The sequence below is a fragment of the Pleurodeles waltl genome, chromosome 7 (assembly GCF_031143425.1).
Source record: "Pleurodeles waltl isolate 20211129_DDA chromosome 7, aPleWal1.hap1.20221129, whole genome shotgun sequence".
Lineage (NCBI taxonomy): Eukaryota > Metazoa > Chordata > Amphibia > Caudata > Salamandridae > Pleurodeles > Pleurodeles waltl.
The window spans coordinates 14047675-14065837 of record NC_090446.1 but is presented as its reverse complement, the minus strand read 5'-3'; the positions used below and the strand labels follow the sequence as shown (position 1 = coordinate 14065837).

At 46.1% G+C, this 18163-nt stretch overlaps 1 protein-coding gene across 1 annotated transcript in view; it reads left to right on the top strand.

Moving 5' to 3' along the window:
- The first annotated feature begins 1894 nt into the window (after positions 1-1894).
- LOC138246717 (olfactory receptor 5AR1-like) overlaps positions 1895-18163 on the top strand; it is a 50465-nt gene continuing 34196 nt past the window's right edge. Inside the window, exon 1 of the mRNA XM_069201488.1 lies at positions 1895-1915. Within this exon, the coding sequence (XP_069057589.1) occupies positions 1895-1915 (21 nt within the window). The remainder of the gene's footprint in view (positions 1916-18163) is intronic.

Here is an 18163-nt window from a genome sequence, read left to right as displayed (position 1 = left end):
CTCTGATAAGCCTACTGCTCAACCACACTACCACAAAATAGAGCATTAGAATTATCTCTTTTTGCCACTATCTTACCTCTCAGGGGAACCCTTGGACTCTGTGCACACTATTTCTTACTTTGAAATAGTATATGCAGAGCCAATTTCCTACATCTTATCATAACAATATGCCAAACCAATAACAGTGCATGATTGAAACTGTTCGCATGTTTAACCAACAAGGGAGATTCAATTTAGATGTGGAGTAATTTACACAGATTCATTAGGTATTAATGGTAAGCATATTAATAATGGCAATATGATGTAGTTTAAACAAGAAAACTCATGTGTGAGGATAGTGGTTACATCTGTTATAGAACATGTTTTGAATCATAAGTAATTGTATTTGTAAACATTGCACTATGGATTCAATTTACCAGACGAATGGGGAACACCTTGAAATTAGACATGTTATCAAATATTATATCTAGTGTATTATGATAATGACATTGATAATTTGTGTACTGCCTTAATAATTGACTGAATAATGTGCACACTGAACAGTTGCATTGGGGGACGTGGCCTGCAGATGATGAAGCTGCACGCCTAGCGCGATGCTCCGGGGCTAGGACCCAGCCAGATCCCAGCATCAAATAAGCCCAGGCGGGTCAATAAACTACGGCCCCAGCTTTGGAGGACCGCCGAGCCAAAGTGGGGTCGTGTTAACTGTATCGGACGGGCAGTTGTGGAGGAATCCACGAGTGTTCCCCGCGACCGCCTAAATCCAAGATAGCGGCCGCGTCGGAAAGCCAGCCCTTCTGAGGAGCTGCAGCAGGGAGAGTCAATACGGAGACCCATGCCTGCGGATTCGGCGCCTCTGCCCCGCGGGGGTGAATCAGAGGAACCGGTGAGCCTATTACTTCCCCTGGTGGGAAGGGAAAAGTGAGAATACGAGGGAGCGAGACCAGAGAGCTGGTGCAGCGACACAGACGATTGGAAGCGGAGCGGCATATTTAAATCGGGACCGCGACTCACGGTCAACTCCGTGGCCCGCGGCTCCAGTGAGGTGAGGAGTTACGGCCAAACTCAAAACTCCCCTTTGGGCTTTGAAGGGAGATTTAACTATAAAACAAAGAAACAATCAAAGAGGGGGGACAAAGAAAAGTGAAGAAACACCCGAACTTGTGAGCTGGGCCCCCCACCGCCCGTACAAACTTACCAGAGGAGGCCCACCAAGTGGAGTGCTAACCCCTATAGGAGCAGAGGCGGGGACATGTTCATCTGATACCCACTGGTCTTGCTAAGGGAGTGGACATCAGCAGGAATCTGCCCCTCTGCCTTGGCAGCCGGTGGGCTCCAGATACCCAGCAGAAGCCTCCACAAAAAAAAATAGGAAAGCTACGATCCAACCCCCCCGCTCAGTAATACCGTTCCCCCTGCCCGGATACAAGGTGAGGAGCTGCGAGGGGTGCGCAGAGGCTCGCCCCACGGAAACATTCAAATCTAGGAGCCCATGAACACCACAACTGAAGTCTCCTACTTCAACTAACGCACGTCAGGGCCAAAACAATGGGCAAACCCAAAAAGCTCAAAGGGCAGGACCAAGAAGACCCGACGGCCTCCAAGATGCCCGGACAACCTCCAAACTCGGTCTCCCAAAACACCCCAGCACAACAGGAGACGATGCTGGACATGGTCTTCCAGGCCATCAGAGAATCCCGCGAGGCACTCGAACAAAAAATAGATAACTTAACAGTGGACCTATCACTGCTGCGATACGACCACTGTAAACTCACAGAGAGAGAGTGGGAACGACCGAAAAGACTGTAGAAACTGGTGAAATCTACTCAGAAAGCATCGTCAACCGAAATTGTTGATCTCACATCCCGAATCAAAGCTCTAGAAGCCAGGGCGGATGACGCGGAAAACCGCTCTCGTAAGAGCATCCTTAGACTGGTCAGAGTGTTGGAAGAAGCGGAGTCCTCTGCAGCAAACATGAAATCCTTCCTGGAAAGCTGGCTCAAAGACACTGTGCCGCCGGAGGGCCTCTCAGCATTTTTTGCGATAGAAAGAGCCCACAGAGTACCCAGGAGACCTCCTCCCCCAGGAACGAGACCACGACCAATACTGTAGTGGCAAAACTATTACACTTCAAAGATAGAGACTACATCCTCTTGCAAACCCGCTTAAAAGGTGAAATCACGTCAAATAACCAACGCATTATGGTTTTCCCAGACTTCACCAAAGGAACTCAAACCCAGAGGGCCTCCTACAATGACCACAAACGTATCCTACCCGAAAAGGGTATAAAATATGGAATGCTCTTCCTGGCCAAACTCAGAGTAGAATATGAAGGCAAAACACCCTTTTTTTTCATCACCACAACTGGTGGGAGATTGGCTGGAATCCCTGCATCTTGCCTCTCTAGGTCTCCGGCCCAGATCTCCTCGCCAGCCCGGCAGGAAACGTAGCAGATCCACCAAACTAATCTTGGAAGTTGCACCCCCTAGACACCAAACTCGACAAGAAATGCGCGAAGCAGTGGATGCAGCAGTGGCTCTGAGCGGAGGAATCCTCCCCCCCTCTCAGACGTAAGGGGATACCTCGGACCACGACTCGAGTTGCAGGGGTTCCTCAATCTCATCACAGGACACCCTCACTAGCTTGCCAAAAGTAACCCTGAGATCAGCTGAAGAAATCATCTAACTCCTCACTGGTGGAGCTGAAATCACATGGGTAATACCACGAACATAACTAACATATAACACTTAACTGAAGATGTACACACAGGAACCGCAGAAGATGGCAAACTCTGAGTAAAAACGTTCTGGGCAGCAGACATGTCCTCGCAGAGTCCCGGGAACGGCCTGGAGTGTAGGCTCTCGGTCTCTGGCACGCCACCCACCAATAGGAAACTAAGATAAGTTATAATGGTTTGGACGGGGAAAGTTTCAGTGACTGGTCCTGGGGAGAGGGAGTTGGGAGATGTTTTTGTTAAGTTAGAAAAAGGGGTAACTCATGCACATAACATTACTGAAGTTGATAATTCTCGAACTAGATCCTCGCTATTAAATCATGATCTTCAACACCGCAATACATATTTCTACCCTAGCCAACACAGACAAGAAATACCAAGATCATGTTTACACAGTATAAAATAATAACCTGGAACATCAGAGGCTTAAATAATATGTCTAAGCAGTACAAAATACACAGCGATCTCAAACGTAGAGGGATACACATAGCTCTTTTACAGGCATCCCATCTAGTGGAGCAAGAAGTTAATGCCCTCAAAAAAAGATGGAGGTCAAATTATCGCCACTAATTATTCAGCATAAGAAAGGGGAGTACTGTTATGGGTCCACCCTGGGGTCCCTTTCCAGATACTTCATAAGATCATAGACAAGGAAGGAAGGTATGTAGTGGTTGGCGGGAGACTGGAAGAGAGAGAAGTAACCATTGGCGGTATATACGCACCGAATCATGACCAAGGGAAATTCTTTGACAAGCTATCTTTAGAGATAGGCCCATTTCTTGCAGGCTTAAATATAATCAGGGGTGACTTTAATTGTATAGTAAGCATCAACCAAGACAGATCACACCCGCCACTATCGCAATCCCACTGGCAACTAGGAGACAGCTAGAGGACACTCAATCCACACTCTAGGGACTACTCATATTATTCACCTGTGCATGATTTACACGTCAGGCTCAACACCTTTTTAGTATCCCCCGAAATTCAAAATGACGTTATAGCAGCCGAATATCTCAGCCGTACAATATCAAATCACAATCCCTTGATGATCTCATTGTCACGGGGTAGAGAGAGATCGACATTTCCAACCTGGCGCCTTGGGGCGGAAATGCCCAAAGACAAGGCATTCAAACACACTTTACATGCAGCCATTGTCGAATTTTTCAAACAAAACACGGGGACGGCATCCTCTAGATCCATTGAATGGGAAACATTCAAAATAGTAATTCGGGGCACTTGTATTACTGAAAACATAGGAGTTTTGGAAATCAATAGAAACCGAGCTCCAACAATTGGAAAACTCCCTTGGAGACATAGAGCGAAGGCGCCCTACACAACCTGACCTGACCCACCCTTCTACATGAAACAAAGACCAAAATAAATGAGGCAAACAATAGATTAGCGTCTTTTGACTATAAGCAGCATTTAATCAGACAACACTCAGAAGGTGATAAGGCAGGCGCCTTGTTAGCCTGGCTTGCTAAACCCCCCAAAAAACAAACACTCATAGTTGAAATTTAAGAAACCCCGGGCAATAGCGTATATACCCAAAAAGAGATAAACACCATCTTTACTAAATACTATGCAAAACTATACGCACCTCCCGGTGAAACACTGAGTATCCCCCAGATGCGGGAATTAGAGGAACTCTCCCTCCCCAACCTGGGATCAGAGGAGAGCTCGGCCCTAGCAACACCAATATGGATCGCAGAAATTACAACCGCGATCCAAAACATGGCAAAGGGCAAGGTCCCAGGAGCGGATGGACTCCTATTAGAGTACTATCACCTATACCAAGATTTACTGGCCCCACACCTTTGTACACTATATGCGGAAGCATGGAATACCAATAACCTACCTCAATCAACCAACGTAGCCATTATGATACCCCTACTGAAACCTGACAGGCCCCCTACTGACTTCAGCTCCTATCGCCCATTATCCATGCTTAATATAGATTACAAAATATTAAGCCAGATACTAGCTAATAGACTCCTTCCTCATTTGCCGTCATTGATTCACCAAGACCAATCAGGCTTCATTCCTCAGCGTAGTACAACTCAAAACATTAGGCTCTTAGTATCAGTTCTCCACTCTATCCCCCCGACTTTACTGCAAGCGGCGATTAATTCAGTGGACATTGAGAAGGCCTACGACAGCCTGAGGTGGGACTACTTAGAGAAGGCCATGCTAAAGTTGGGACTAGGGGAGGGATTTGTAAGATGGACAAAACTTCTGAACATTAACCCCACTGCAAGGGTGCGAACAGGCAATACTATATCCGCCCTATTCCGGGTTGGTAGGGGCACCAGCCAGGGATGCCCACTATGCCCCCTTCCCTTTGCAGTAGCAGTAGAACCCCTAGCTCAAATGGCCAGAACCAGACAGCACTTTAGGGGCATCTTACTTAACAACTGGACTCATCACATCGACCTCTATGCAGATGACATGCTGTTTTTTCTCAAAAACCTGGAGATAGACTTACCAGGGGCCATGAAGATGCTAGAGAACTACGGAGTAGCCTCCGGACTTCAAATCAACTGGAGGAAATCCTCAATTTTCCCAATGTTTAAGGACACCCCTGAGCCCAACAACACAAGGGGTCTGCCCTGGTCCCCTAGCACGTTTAAGTACTTAGGAGTAAAAATATACCACAAAATGGAAGACTTGCTGGAAGGAAACATACAAGGAGCGCTAAGAGGGATTAGAGCAAATATGCGCTTCTGGGAGGCGCTACCCCTGACGGTCACAGGAAGAATTGCCCTACTTAAAATGATAGAACTGCCCAGAATGCTATACTATTTCTCTACTATCCCACTCATAATCCCGAAAGCAGTGTTCAGCGAGATAGAGTCTATGTCCACAAATTCTATATGGGGATCGGGCAGAAACAGAATCGCATTACGCTCCCTCCAAAGACCCACTGCAGAAGGAGGCCTGGCTGCCCCAGATTTGGAGAAATATTGCTGGGCAGGGACTACTGCAATGGCTAGCAAAACTAATTAGCGATCCCCCAGTCGCAAATGAACTACGACTCCCCTTAAATTGTCCATCTGATAGAATACTAGGTATATTATTGAACCCCAGGAAGCCAAAACTACAGTTACCATTAGAATGGGAATTGACAAAACACTGTTGGGAACAATACCTAAAACGCACCCGCACAAAACCCCATATGCACCAGAGGCCCCTCTGGCCTGTTTGAAACATATCATAAGAAACCAAACACTACCCAGGTGTCAATAAATTGGTAGCACATAATATCACAAAACTGGGAGATCTATACGGCGAAGGGAAACTCTGCACATATACAGAATTACGAGCTCAGTACGACCTCCCGTCCGGATTAGTCATTACCCACAACACTATCATTAGAATCGCACAAAAATCATGGGGAACAGGGACTCCTGAGCCGCCAACTCATAGCGGCTGTAACCTTCTCTGCTCAACCGAGGGCCAGAAAGGAGTGATATCAGGAATATATAAAGCCCTACAAGATAGCATATGCTTACCTCTAACCAAACTCAAAAGTAAGTGGCAGTCGGAGTTAGACATCACATTAGAAGAATCTCAGTGGGCCCAGATTACCTCCTATATCTACTCAGTGTCCAGAAACGCCAGATTCAAGCTAATAAATGTATATATTTACCACAGGGCCTTCCTAACCCCGCAAATGATTGCTAAAATTTACAGCACAAACAATATAGGCTGTCCCCGATGCGCCGAACCTGCAGCAGGACTCGCACGCATGTTATGGAGCTGCCCCCAGCTCAATCCATACTGGATAGAGATATTTGGGAAAATCTCTACCTAAACCAACAGGGTGCTGAACCTGTCTCCTGTAGTGACCCTGTTAGGGGACTTTCCACGCCCCTCAGCTCTTAAAACATCCAACAGGTTTATCGACCTGGCTCTGGTCCTCGCTAGAAAAGAAATCACCTCAAACTGGAAGGCCCCAATGGGCCCGCAAGTAACCAGATGGCAAAACGCCTTTGAAAAATTGGTGGAAATTGAAGGCGCTGTGTTGTTGAAAGAAGCACTGCGAGGGCAGAGACCCAGAGACAATGCCACACTATGGGACTTAATGCTGGAGAACTTGAGGACCCCCGATGTCCCCGCCCCGGAAGAAGCTACAACCACCTCAGACTCCGAAACTGAACCGGACTCCACGACTAAAACCTAATGCTTTGCGTATAGATGACTTATTATTTGGCTGAAATGAGAATTATTGACCAAAAACTATAGTACATCAATGTAAATGCATGTACGGGGGAGGGGTGCACTGTGAAAGTTGTTGGGTAATTCACTAAACCAATGTCAATGGTAAGTTCAAAAATACAAGAAAAATATTTTTAAAAAAAAAATCTTTACAGTTGCATTGGATAATAATAATATTAATAATACTGTCATTTAATTCTGAGATTCACAGAGACTTTAATGGACGAGAACATAAAAATGTGGGATAAAAAGTATAGTAACTGTAGTATGAAACAATTAGACATTCATGAAAATATTTTTTTGGTCATATAAAAGTGTACGTATAACTTAGATTTTATAATTAACCTAAGTTTTCTTACCTTTTATTGTACTTATTAAGAATCTGGATATGGAATACCATATTAGTGATGTAATGTCATATGCGGACAAGATGAGTATTTACCTACCATAGTTGTTTATGTTATATTTGTAGTGTGTTTGACAAGACATTATGTGGCCCTGAGGAAGCATTTGTCTCATGAAACACATATTTGCCCAGAATGTTTATGATGAAGAAATGAATAAAGAAAAAGCCTCTGTGGCTTAAACTTGAGAAATGTGCCTCTCACTTCCTTTTTCTGACTTTTTGTGAGTAGAACAGGAAATGACTTCAGATGAAACTGGTCGAACACTATCTTGGCCAAGGAAACTCTGACAGCACAACTGGGAAGGTAACCATCTTGGTTAGCAATAAATATATCCCTAACCACACCCACCATCACAACAAAATGGCATGCTCTTTGTATGACAGGCACTAATCCAACTCTGTATTAAACTGGTATCTCTGATTTTCCTAATCACCACACTCCTTCCTCTTAGTTCAACATCTTTACCACCCACAGAGCAACCTGTCATTAACGGAAACAACTGAGGGTAACTACGGTTGCGAAGGCACCAAAGAAGGCTGTAGTTCTGGACAAAGTGTATAGGGATGCTTCCTGTATGCCAGCAGCGACACCTGGTGAGCTCTGTGTGCAGATGTAGAACACCCTCTCTTAGCAGCTTTGAGCTGCCACGCTCATCCCCTGAAATCATAGTAAACTGGGCTGATGGATGCAGCAAAAGTAGCCATAGAAAAAAGGAAGAAGAAACAGTGAATTATCTATTTACCCTCTGACAAACAGGGGAAACAATAAACATGGGTTAAACTAGATGACAGTTACAAGGCAATGACAAACCTCAAATTGGAAGCAGGTAAAAGGAGGGGTGGGCCTAGGAAGTGTAATAATACTTGTGAGATTTACAGCATGCCTCCCTTATTACAGAATATATCCTATTTTCTCAGCAGGTAACAGGACAGGCCTACATGGAACTGGAAAAACATACCCTCTCTCATAATCACAGCCTCTCATTGTCATATTTTGAAATTCATGGGTTTTACTATTTCTCTCAGCTAAAATATGTTTTCTTTTTCATTTTCCTACTGATCTATCTTGTCACCCTCTCTGGAAACTTGACAGTTTCCATGGTGATATACATTGACTCTTGTCTGCACACCCCCATGTACTTTTTCCTTACAAACTTGTCCATGCTGGATATCTGCTACACATCAGTGACTGCCACCAAGTTGCTCAGCATCTTCTTGTCTGATGATAAGTCCATTTCATTCAGTGGCTGCATGACACAGCTGTACTTTTAATGTCCTTCGGAACTACAGAACATGTAATCCTGACCATTATGGCCTATGATCGCTACGTTGCAATCTGCAAACCCTTGCAATACACAGTCAGGATGAACAAGGAACTGTGCATCTATCTGGCTATGAGTGCTTGGTCACTAAGTTTTCTGGTGACTGCCCCCAACACCGCACTGATCTCCAACCTCCTCTTCTGTGGATCCAGGAAAATCAATTACCTTTTTTGTGATGTCACACCACTGTTAACTCTTTCATGCAGTGACACCCGTGTTACTGAAATTGGGATATACCTTGAATGTGCGTTTGTTAGTTTTAACTGCCTTCTCTTAATTCATATAGCTTACGTTTACATAATCAGTAGCATATTCAAAATAGGTTCCCAGATAGAAAGAAGCAAGGCGTTCTCCACCTGTGCCTCACATCTCACCTCTGTTAGCCTATATTATGGGGTTATGTTTTGCTTGTACTTGAGGCCTACTTCCCCCTACTCTCTAGATATAGGCAAATTTCTTTCTGTGATTTACATTGGTGTAATTCCAAGGCTAAATCCAGTTATTTACTCCCTGAGAAACAAAAAGGGGGTGATTCTGACCCCGGCGGTCATAGACCGCCAGGGTCGGCGGGAGCACCGCCAACAGGCTGGTGGTGCCCCGCAGGGCATTCTGACCGCGGCGGTTTGGCCGCGGTCAGAAGTGGAAAACCGGCGGTCTCCCGCCGGTTTTCCGCTGCCCATTTGAATCCTCCATGGCGGCGCAGCAAGCTGCGCCGCCATGTGGATTCTGACACCCCATACCGCCATCCTGTTCCTGGCGGTTCGCCCGCCAGGAACAGGATGGCGGTATGGGGTGTCGTGAGGCCCCTGGGGGCCCCTGCAGTGCCCATGCCTTTGGGCACTGCAGGGGCCCCTGTAAGAGGGCCCCACAAAGAATTTCTGCACCCGTCGCACCTTCCCACTCCGCCGGCTCCATTCGGAGCCGGCTTCCTCGTGGGAAGGGTGTTTCCCACTGGGCTGGCGGGCGGCCTTTTGGCGGTCGCCCGCCAGCCCAGTGGGAAACCCAGAATCACCGCAGCGGTCTTATGACCGCGGAGCGGTGTTCTGGAGGGGGGAACTCTGGCGGGCGGCCTCCGTCGCCCGTCAGAGTTAGAATGACCCCCAAAGACTTTAAAAAAGCACTGATAAAGGTTCAGAAGGAATTCTTTTTCAAATACGGTGCCTTTGGCAGGATGCACTGAGCAGACCGTGATGCAAATAACAGTTCACACATTACACGTAGGGGCTCATTACTACCCTGTCACAGTGGCGGTCTGGCAACTGCAAAAGCTGTGGTCCTACCGCTTTGGAGGTTTTCTGACTGCCACATTACGACCGTGGCAGTTGCACCACGGTCAGACCGTCAGCACTGCCAGTTTTTCTCCACCGGAGGGGTGAAAGTGCTGGTGGTCCACAAGCAGTGCCACCCTGGGGATTACAACCCCCCTTTCTGCCAGCTTTACTATGCTGGTAGCACCGCCATGTAAAGACTGGTGGAGACGGGATGCGGGGGACCCCGTAGGGGGCATGCACTGCCCATGCTCTTGACATGGGCAGTGCCGCCCCCGCCCCCCATGGCCAGCCCCGTCGCGCTGTAACAGCGCAATAGGTGCTGGTGCACCCTACGCATTGCACCATTGCAGCCGGCTCAATTATGAGACAGCATCAATGTTGTAGTCTATTTCCTGTTGGGTCAGTGGGCGGAATCACGGTTTCTGACCACTGACCTAGTGGAAAACTCCTAATGGGGCCCATGGGAAGGCAGCCATACTGGCGGCAACCTGACGGCGGGAGTTTGGCGAATGGCCTTTTTCATCCACCAAACTCATAATGACCCCCATAGTCTCCATTAGATCCACTTGATCAGATATGTTTATTTGGAGGTGAAATAGAAACTGGCCTATTTCTACTGAGAACTGATACACAAAAAACTTCCTTGTGATGACACGTACAAAATCTTTGCTGGCGCAGCAGAGGTCTAGGAAACTCAATTACAGAAGAGCCTGATATTAGTGTCTTAAGAAAAAATATGAGGCCTGAAGAGCTTCTAAGGCCAAAAAAAGGGTTAAAGATTCATAATCAGTCAAGATATTGCATTTTGGATTATCTGGACAATGGATGTATACATCCCAGGTATATGGATTGGTCACAGTCATAGCATGATGTAACAGCAGAACTGAGTATTACTTTTAAGGGTCTTCAGGAAAAAGTTGAAAGTGTTAGAATGCTTCATATAATTTAGACCTAGCCACAAGAGAAGAAGAGCATATCACAAGTAAAAAGATCAGTAAATGGCATTGAATAAAATGTACAATAATCCTACAACCTAGTTGATTTGGGGGCCAAGTCAAGTGTTTGATCAACTCTGAAGCCCTGGTCATAAAAGCACAGAAGACCATTACAATTTGGTTGCCCAAAAAATGATAAGTTAAAACGTCTAGTGAACTAATCACTATCTTGCCCTGTTTATTAGTGTTTGTATACAAGATATCTATTGGGCATGTGAGGCCTAGCTGCATGTACCACTAACTGAGGGGGAGCCAGGGGTAAGGAAATGGCATTATAAATTGAGAATACCTTTACATCTATGAGGGGTTTGTTAAACAACAGTAGATAGTAACCCATTTAAAACGAAAGATACACTTCCAGAATGGAGGGAATGACTCTAGAGATGACATGTTAAAGGAAACCTCACCTATAGAGCCCTGTTGGGTGTATAATGGGGAGTCAGTCTGGGGGAAAGGCAACAAATTATAGATTGCAGGCAGCAGTGCCCTAGTCATCTTCATCTGTCATTGTAGCCTAAGTGCAGTAAATAATTGGCCAATTTTATTTGGCAATATAAACTCCTTGCCAAGCCATAGATTTCCTTTTTGTTGCATATGTTTCCCACTCCTAAGTAGACCCTGTGTAGCCTTTAGGGCAGTGACATTGTAACTAAAAGGTTGCACTTATACTTTTAAGTTTTGCATGAAATGGTAGTGACAAACTCCTAACTTTGTAGTTCACTACTTTGAGGTCTGCTTCTCCGATATGATTACATTGGGTTGCCTAATTGCATTTAATATGTGATAACATTTGATTGGCAACAGGTCAGCATTTCAAGTTTGGTGCCTGAGAAACTGTAATAGAAAATCCTCTGTAATGGTGAAGTTGGATTTTAAGTTACAATATGAAAATATTACTTTTAGAAAGTTGGCATTTTAATGCCTAGCTATTTGTTGCCTGCAGCTTCTTCCTGGGTTACATGACTGAGTGTAGTTGGCAGTTACAATTTGTTTATTCCTCCTGGACAGCCACACAATGTAACCAACTGACAGAAAAGTCTCCAACCATCTTGAACCCACACCTGTACCCAGCCTGTGTGAAACCTAGCCGCCCAAGTGATGCCCCTCTAGTTTTTGATCCTTCATGATTGTGCTAAGGGCACCCAGATAACCAAAAGGCACAACTTTGGACTTAGAACATTTTTGGCTAAAAACTGTTTCAACTTCCATAAAAGAGACTAAGGACCTGATTTAGAGTTTGGCAGAGAGGTTAGTCGGGATATCCTGTCCACTGTATTACAATTTTCATAGGCAACAATAGAAATGTAATACGGCAGACGCAATATCCGTCACAGTTGTGATGGAGCAACTCTTCTGCCAACCTCTAAATCAGGTTTTAAGTCCAAATGAAGATCTTCACTGTGACTTCATTCAGCGGCTCCCTGATGACAACACCTCCTGCTCTATCATTGCCTGCAGCCTTACCCCACTGAACTTCTACCTTCTCAGAACACAAAAAGCTAAGGGCCAACGAGGCCCAAATCACTTTGTGTATCAGACTCATGCTCCATTGTGGTCAGACATATTTTTCTACTTTGACACATTCTTGCACGACTAGATGTCCAGAGTTGCTGCATTTACCTTTTAGGCACTAGTTTTTACCTTAAAATTTAAAAATTCATTACTCCGGTTCTACTGATAGGATTTTTGTCATTTTGGTGTCAAATATTTTGATAAAATGTACTCTTTGTTTCTAAATTGATGTATGATTTTTCTTATTCTGTGTTTTCACTTTACTAATGTTTGTGTTGCATAAATACTTTACACATTACCTTTAGGTTAAGCTTGATTGATTTTTTTCCACACTATCAGCTACCAGAGGGTGAAGCACAGGTTAATTTAATGGCTTCTGTGGTTCACCCTGACAGGGACTGTGGCTGTTGTTTGATCAAATGTAACACCCAATCAACAGCCCAGTTTCTCACATTGCTCCAGTGGTGGGGTCTAAGATGTGTGTTTGTGTGGTGCCATACAGTGATTCGTGTAACACAAAAATCCCACATACATAATTTGCCATCAGAGTTGAACTCTTAGTTTTCCATTGGCCCGTGTCTCCTTTTTGTAACTTTAAGTGCCTTACCTTCCTCTTTTGTACCATGATGATGGATCTGATTAACTTCACCATCATCACCTTAACTGAGATGCAGAGGCTCTGCAAAGACAGAGGCTGAAGGAAAGCAAGAAGGCTACCAAGGTGGATCTCCAGCTGCTATCAAAGCCTATGAGAAAGTACAGAAGTGGTAGTCCACCCTAGAAAATGCCCCTTAGCACAAGATAGCAAACTTTGATGCTGAGGAGGAGGATGATCCAAACAGTAGTCCTGGGCTGCAGGACAAGCACAACTTACTACCAGAGGATGGCCAAGATAGGACAGGAAGGCCTGTGTCTGCCCAGAGCCTGTCCCCAGAGGAGCTGTAGGACAAGAAGGCTTGGAGGGTGCTCAGGCTGCAGCTGGTCACGAAGAAGCCTGAAGCAGAGGAGAGGAAGGCTGAAGCTGAGAGAACCATAACCAGAGAAAACTCTATTGCATGGGAGAAAAGGGCTGAGGCAGAAAGCACCTTAGCTGATAAGAGACATTTGCTGATAGCTAAGATGAGTCTGACGGAGCTGGATTTCAAATCCAGGCAGACCCCAGAATTCCGCACCAATTTGGCAGTGTTACCCCTGTGTCTACTAGAGAAAAGTAAGTCCACATCCCAGAAGATCTGGTGCTAATTCTTGCTGTGGGAGATGGCACAGATGACTGGTTTGAGGCCTTTGATGTTGCCCTGGAGATGTATAGAGTCCCTGAAGAAGATTAGGAAGGCCATTCTCTGGAGGCATATTCCCATTGAGGGGAGAGATGCCCTTTCAGCCCGAGGAAAAGGAACAGCATGAAGTATCTCATCCTGAAGGAGGCCCAGATCAGGAAATATGGGTTCACCCAAGAGAGATACACGCAGATGTTTAGGCACAGTCAGAAGCTGCCCCAGGAGGCTTGGTAGGATTGTGTGGATCATTATTGCAAGGCACTGGATGGTTGGGTCAAGGGCAGTGACCAGGGAATGTATTATTGGCTGCTACAGAACACATGTTAAATCTTTGCTTTATTAAGCTGCACCAACACCTTGTGGATAGTAAACTCCCTGAACCCAGGAAGCTTGCTCAGAAGATGAACTGCTGGATCAGCATCAGGATCCACAATAAGGTATCTTGTGGGGTCTCTCAAAAGGGTGGTCAGGGTTCTCCCAAGAAGGAGGGGGGAGTTAAAATAGGAGGGAGTTTTCTCAAGGCCCCCAAAAAGGTTTTCCAGGGAAAGGGTTCCAGCCCTCATTAGACCAGAAAAAGGGAATTGCTGACAAGAACACTGTCCGCAAGGGTTATGAGCTTTTCCAGCTTGGGCACACCTATCATGATGCAAGTGTCCCAAGAGGGCACAGTCCCCCAGTGATGGGCATATCCCAGGCTCAGCCAGCGTAGCGCTTTAGGAGGAGTTGACCCCAGTTAGTGTGTGGGAGACAGCTGAAGTTACCCCGGTGTCCATCGGTGATGGAGTATGGTGCCCAAAACCCACATGCCCTCCAATACTTCAAAGTACAGCCAGTGGGTAACCATCAATGGAAAGAGGGTGCAAGCTCTGAGTGACACAGGAGCCAGTATGACTACTGTCAGGTATCCTTAGAGCAGGTGATTCTTAATACATTTCCCCAGGTTGTGGTAGCATACAACCAGGGGAACCACTCCCCAGTGGCTCTGGTTTCCTTTGAATGTGGTGTCTCAGGTTTTGTTGGGGTAGCTTAGAGCCCTGCCATGCCTGTGGATTTTTTGCTAGGGAAATACCTGGAGCACACTGCCTAAAATGAAGTGAAGCTCAGATCACACCTGGAAATGTTGTAGTTAGCTGAGTGAGTGTGTGTGACCACAGGGTTCATGGCTGCCGAGGAGGGAAGTCAAGGAAGCCTGGAGCCTAGAAGAATGGCTCAGGCAGATGCCAGGAAAAGGAAGGGCTGGGTGGGATGAGGGTCTTCAGTCATGCTTTTCTGGATGACATACTTTTCTTCTGCCGGGAGGACCACCTGTTTTATCTGCAGGAAGTGTTTTGGGCCCTGCAACAGGCAGGACTAGATATCAAGGCCAGTATGTTCCAGATAGGGCAGAGTTCTTTGGTGTACTTGGGACACCTTGTTGGCAGGCTAAGGTGAATTCCCTGTAAGACAAAATAGAGACCATCCTGGCCTGCCCCCACCCAAACCCAAGCAGAAGTAAGGGCCTCACTGGTTACTGCAGGAGATTTGTTAAGCACATGTTTTAATCACTTATTGTGCCACCTACTTACCCCTTGAGTGCCTGGGACGTAACGGTTACGTCGCCGGTGCTCGGGTGCCGAGGACATAACGGTTACATCGTGCACCCAGCCCAAGGTGGGAGTCCTAGCACTCCCCCGTGGGCTTCCCACCCTCCTCCCCCGGTCAGGGATGGAAGGGAAATTGCTTCCCCTTCCACCCTGGCCCCCCTGTCCAGTGGCATCTGATGACATCAGCGCGTGATCATGCACTGACCTCATCAGCGGCTGCCCCGGTCGTGCTAGTAGCTCAGCTTCCAGTGTGATAGCATTTCTCTACTGATCAGGGTGGGGGAGATCAGAGAGACATGAAAGGAAAGGTAGGGAAAGAAAAGGCATTTCCTTTCCTTTCATGTCTTTCTGAGCATTTCTGCAGCCTGATTGTAAAGCGATCTGGCTGCAGAAATGCCCACTAGACAACAGGGAGTTTGTTTCATGATTGTTGTGTTTACATTTAAGGGGAGCGACCTCTTGAGCAAGGGAAGCTCCCCGGGGGGGGGGAATTTATTATTAGTCCTTTTCTGCCCCCCCCTCCCCGGGAGCAGATGGGACTATCTTAATTAGGCCGATCTGCCTCCGGGGGGACAGAACCCACTAGACACTAGGGATAATTTTTTTACAACTTTTTTTTACATGTGGAGAATGACCCCTTAGGCAAGGGTCGCTCCCCTGGGGGGCAAATTTTTTTCAGGCCACGTCTGCCACCCTTGGGAGCAGATCGGCCTATTTTTATTATGCTTATCTGCCCCCAAGGGGGGCAGAAACCGCTAGACACCAGGGATTTTTTTTTTTGCGTCAATTTCACTAAAGGGGAGCGACCGCTTAGGAAATGGTTGCTCTTCTGGGGGAAAAATCTATTTTAGGCCATTTCTGCCCCCTTTTGGGGCAGAAACCAAGTAGGCACCAGATTGGTGTTTGTGTGTGTGTTTTTTTTGGGGGCAGCTCCTTGGGCAAGGGTCGCTCCCCATGGGGGCACATTACTGTTGGCCATTTCTGCCCCCCTTGAGGGCAAATCGGCCTATTTTTGGAAGGCCCATTTGCCCCCAAGGGGGGGCAGAAAGCCCAGCAGAGATCAGGGAAGAATTTTCCCCCACCTCAAATAAATGGGAACAAAGTTGTTCTGCCCACCGGTGGGCTGATGGGGCATTTACCCCCAATCTACTCCCTGGGGGGCAGAAAGCCTACTAGATGCCAGGGAATTATACAAAAATAAAAAATAGTGGGGTGGTGGCTACTAACCAGTATGGGCATGGTTATGCCCCCACCCCAGCTAAAGGGGGTGACAGTATTTCAGCTTTTCCCCCGCACACTAAAAGATCTTATCCCAACAGCAAGCAAGAGGACATTTGATTATTTTGGGTTTTGGTTTTAAATTTGGGCCATGAGAGCTTGTCTAACTCACAAAATCATCCCACTTGGAATGGTGAGGGCTGCAATTTTTGGACTTTGGGATGCTGTCATGTAGAAAAACGTATGAGACCTAGACACAGCTGAAAACTAAACATCTGGGTGAGTCCAGGGTGGTGTGCTTCACATACACTTGCACCATTTTCCTACCCACAATGCCCTGCAAACCTTCAACTTTGCTTGAAATCACATATTTTCCCCACATTTTTGTGATGGAACCTTCCAGAACCTGCAGGAATCCATACAATTCCTACCACTCAGCATTGTCACATATATACTGATAAAAACTCTGCCCCACTTGTCATCCTGAAAACATTTTTTTCAAACTGTCCTTTTGGACCCATTTTGGTTCCCACTCAATTTTGACATGTTGTTGACTCTTCACTATCACAGGTACTTGGCCCACCAACACAACTAAGGTATCATTTTTATCTGGAGACTGTGGGGGAACATTGGGTAGTAAGAAATGTATGCTGGTGTGGTGATCCCTCACAGAAATGTGGGAAAATGTGATTTTGTTTAGCTGAATTTGAGATTTGCTAAGGATTCTGGGTAACAGAACCTGGTGACAGCACCACAAGTTACCCCATCTTGGGTTCCTAGGTGTCTAGTTTTCAGAATTGTCCAAGTTTGTTAGGTTTTCCTAGGTGCTGGGAGAGCTAGAGGCCAAAATCTACAGCTAGTAACTTTGCAAAAAACAGGTCAGTTTTCTTTGGGAAAATGTGATGTCTATGTTGTGTTTTGAGGCATTTCCTGTCGTGGGCACTAGGCCTACCCACACAAGTGCGGTACCATTTTTATAAAGAGACTTGGGGGAATGCTGGGTGGAAGGAAATGTGTGGCTCCTCTCAGATTCCAGACCTTTCTATCACCGAAATATGAGGAGAAAGTGTTTTTTTGCCACATTTTGAGGTTTGCAAAGGATTCTGGGCAACAAAACCTGGTCAGAGCCCCACAAGTAACCCCATTCTGACTTCCCCTAGGTGTCTAGATTTCAAAAATATATAGGTTTGCTAGGTGCAGTCTGAGCTAGAGGCCAAAATCCACAGTTAGGTACAAGTCAGTTTTTTTTGGGAAAATATGATGTGTCCACGTTGTTTTTTGGGGCATTTCCTGTCGCGGGGCACTAGGCCTACCCACACAAGTATCCGGAAAAACTGAACAATAACAGAACCTAGTGAGAGCACCACAAGTCCTGGATTCTCCTGGGTGTCTAGTCTTGAAAAATGCACAGGTTTGGTAAGTTTCCCTAGTGCCGGCTGATCTAGAGGCCAAAATCCACAGTTAGGCACTTAAAAAAAAAACACGTCAGATTTCTATGTAAAAATGTGATGTGTTAATGTTGCGTTTCCTGTTGCAGACACTAGGCCTACCAACACAAGCGAGGTACCATTTTTATCGGGGAACTTGAGGAAATACAGAATAGCAGAACAAGTGTTACTGCCTCTTG